The sequence below is a fragment of the Bison bison genome, unplaced genomic scaffold (assembly GCF_000754665.1).
Source record: "Bison bison bison isolate TAMUID 2011002044 unplaced genomic scaffold, Bison_UMD1.0 scf7180017864508, whole genome shotgun sequence".
Classification (NCBI taxonomy): Eukaryota; Metazoa; Chordata; class Mammalia; order Artiodactyla; family Bovidae; genus Bison; species Bison bison.
In genome coordinates this window covers 2406710-2409715 of record NW_011495064.1, presented here as the reverse complement: position 1 = coordinate 2409715, position 3006 = coordinate 2406710, and the positions used below count along the sequence as shown (strand labels likewise).

General features: G+C 49.5%; 1 protein-coding gene across 1 annotated transcript in view; it reads left to right on the top strand.

Annotated features, from left to right (window-relative positions):
* Positions 1-3006, top strand: part of LOC104980783 (two pore calcium channel protein 2-like) — a 55092-nt gene that overhangs the window by 43320 nt on the left and 8766 nt on the right. The window contains exons 14-16 of the mRNA XM_010829559.1: positions 1104-1173; positions 2421-2640; positions 2848-2938. Of these exons, the coding sequence (XP_010827861.1) occupies positions 1104-1173; positions 2421-2640; positions 2848-2938 (381 nt within the window). The remainder of the gene's footprint in view (positions 1-1103; positions 1174-2420; positions 2641-2847; positions 2939-3006) is intronic.

Genomic DNA, 3006 nt, shown 5'->3' with positions numbered 1-3006 from the left:
TACTGGAGTTTCAGCTTTAGCATCATTCCTTCCAAAGGAATCCCAGGGCTGATCTCCTTTAGGATGGACTGGTTGGATCTCCTTGCAGTCCAAGGGACTCTCAAGAGTCTTCTCCAACACCACAGTTCAAAAGCATCAATTCTTCGGCTCTCAGCTTTCTTCACAGTTCAACTCTCACATCCATACATGACCACAGGAAAAACCATGGCCTTGACTAGATGGACCTTTGCTTGTTAAATCCTTCCAACAACACTTGATGTAGGGGCTTTAATGATCCTGAGTTCGTGGGTCACGACACTGAAGCTCAGAGCGAGTGAGACGTTTCCCCAGTGATGCACAGTGAGAAAGAGACAGACGTAGGGCACCAGCCAGGAGTCTGATCCCCAAACCTGGAAAAGCCCACTCTGCTTGGGATAGGCTAGGTTCCTTTCCAGGAGCATAGGGGGATGCCTCTATTCGAGGAATGGCCTGCTACCCCACAAGGTACTCACTCTTTCAACCTAAGTCTGCAAGGAAGCTTTAATACAGACTGGATTTTTGATGAAGAAAAAAGTGGAGGAAAAAATCCGATGAGACTGTATGGTTTTTCTTTTTTTACAAGTTTTTTGTTGTTGTTGTAGACCATCTTTAAAGTCTTTATTGAATTTGTTACAGTATTATTTCTGTTTTATGTTTTGTTTTTTTGGCCGCAAGGCACGTGGGATCTTAGCTTCCCAACCAGGGATCGAACCCTCACCCACCTGCATTGAAGGGTAACGTTTTAACCGCTGGTCCACCAGGGAAGTCCCAGGCTGGATGGGTTTTCAGCCTCAATACCCACCTTTGTCTTACTGGTGAAACTGATGACCTTTCTTTCTCTCTCTCTTTTTTTTTAACTGCCTTGCTTTGCTATAGGTGAAATACAGGTTAACTACCTGCTGCCCCTCCCACCCAGTTCAGTAGATGGACTGACACCGACAAAATTGTAAAGGCAGATTCCCAGCGGCATTTAGAGGACAGATCCAGGGCAGGAGGGAGAGGCATTAGACCCAAGGTGCTAGGATGGTGTCAGTTTTATTCTTACCTGCCCTTTTCCTTGTGTCAGAAACTTCATTTTATCCCAGGTTTCGGGTGATCGTGACCACGTTAATTAACATTGGCCCCACAATGCTGACATTTGGCGGCCTGGTCTTGGTGAGTGCTTTCTTTCTGATCCACGTGAAGCAAGTGGTAAAATGTTCATTTTTTAAAAATTACTTACTCATTTCTGGCTGCACTGGGTCTTCGTTGCTTTGCATGGGCTTTCTCTAGTTGCGCCGAGCAGCGGCTGCTGTCCGTTGCAGTGGGTGGGCTCTTCACAGTGGAGCTTCTCTTGTTGCAGAGCGCAGATTCTAGGGCTTCAGTGGTTGCAGCACCTGGGCTCATTGGTTGTGGCACATGGGCTTTAGTTGCCCAAGGCATATGGAATCTTCCCGGACCAGGGATCAAACTGTGTCCTGTGCTTTGACAGGCAGATTCTTAGCCACCGTACCACCAGGGAAGTCTTAAGAAATTCATTCTTAGCAGCTCTCTCTGAGCCTTATTTTAAGTGAGGGAAAGAAAGAGATGTGAAATCAATGAGTTCAGTGGTTTCTAGGAGCCATTTTTAGAAATATCAAATGTGTATAAACATCAGGCATTTATACCTGCAAACAGTTCAGGTACACTGGCTGCTGTAATGAACACCCCAGCCTCAGCGGGTTAATCGCGTTACAGTTTTTCTCACCCGAAGTCCAGGGGGTATTCCTAGCCCTAACCACCAGGTGGTTCTCAGGGATTTAAGTTCTTCCAGTGCATGGCTCTTGTATCTGGGTTGTTTTTTAAACTCTACTGGGAAATCGCTATACGATATGACAAATATGCACAATATGACCAATATTCGAAATCTAATGATTTCTAACTTTCCTGGTGGCTCAGCAATAAAGAATCCACCTGCCAATTTAGGAGATGTGGGTTAGATCCCTGGGTCAGAAAAACCCTCTGGAGAAGGAAATGGCAACCCACTCCAGTATGCTTGCCTGGACAATCCCATGGACAGAGGAGCCAGGTGGGCTGCATTCCATGGGGTCACAAAGAGTCAGACAGGAGTGAACAACAATAGTGAATTTAACCCCCTGACTTGTTAGCAGCATCACTTTGACTTTGTAAATGGAGACTCTGGGAGAGGGCAAGGTGTGGTCCAGCTGGGGTGTCTCCTGTCCCTGAACAACCCAGTGTTCGGTGGGCAAACCCCAGCCACGCTTTTTCCTGATGTTGCTAGAACTCATGGCTGGGGGCAGCCATTCCTGGAATGAGGGTAGCAGCCTTCCCTGCTGGCTGTTGTCACCTGGCCCACCCGTGTCCATGTCCTCCTGCCTCCCCTCACCCCGCGTGCCACCCCGTGACCCTGCCGCCCACCCTAGGTGGTCTACTACGCATTTGCCATCATTGGGATGGAAGTGTTCCACGGCAAAATCCACTTCCTGGATCCCGGTTCTGGCAGTCCTGATGCCCTGGTGTGTGGGAACCCAGCCTTAAAAGACTCAGCATTTGCCCAAGGCAGGTACTGCAAGAACAACTTCAACGACCTGGCGTCCTCACTCATCCTGCTGACGGAGCTCACCGTGGTTAACCAGTGGCACAATATCCTTTCTGAGGAGGCGGCATGGTGGGGGATGCTCAGAGCAGCTCCTGGGAGGAGGAGGAAATGGGAACCCGCTCCAGTATTCTTGCCTGGGAAGTCCCGTGGACAGAGGAGCCTGGCGGGCTATAGTCCAGGGGTCGAAAAGAGTGGGACACGACTGAGCGACTAAACAACGACCTGGCAGGTTTGGTGCCTTAGCTTCGCACTCCTCGCGGACGGCTTTGCCCTCGTGACACACCAGGCAGCAAAGCTGTATTTCATCGGCTTCCACGTGGTGGTCGTCATTCTCATTGTGAAGTGAGTTTGCTCCTGCCAGTGGGCCTTTCCAGACCTGCCCCCCCACCCCCACCACCTTCAGACCTACA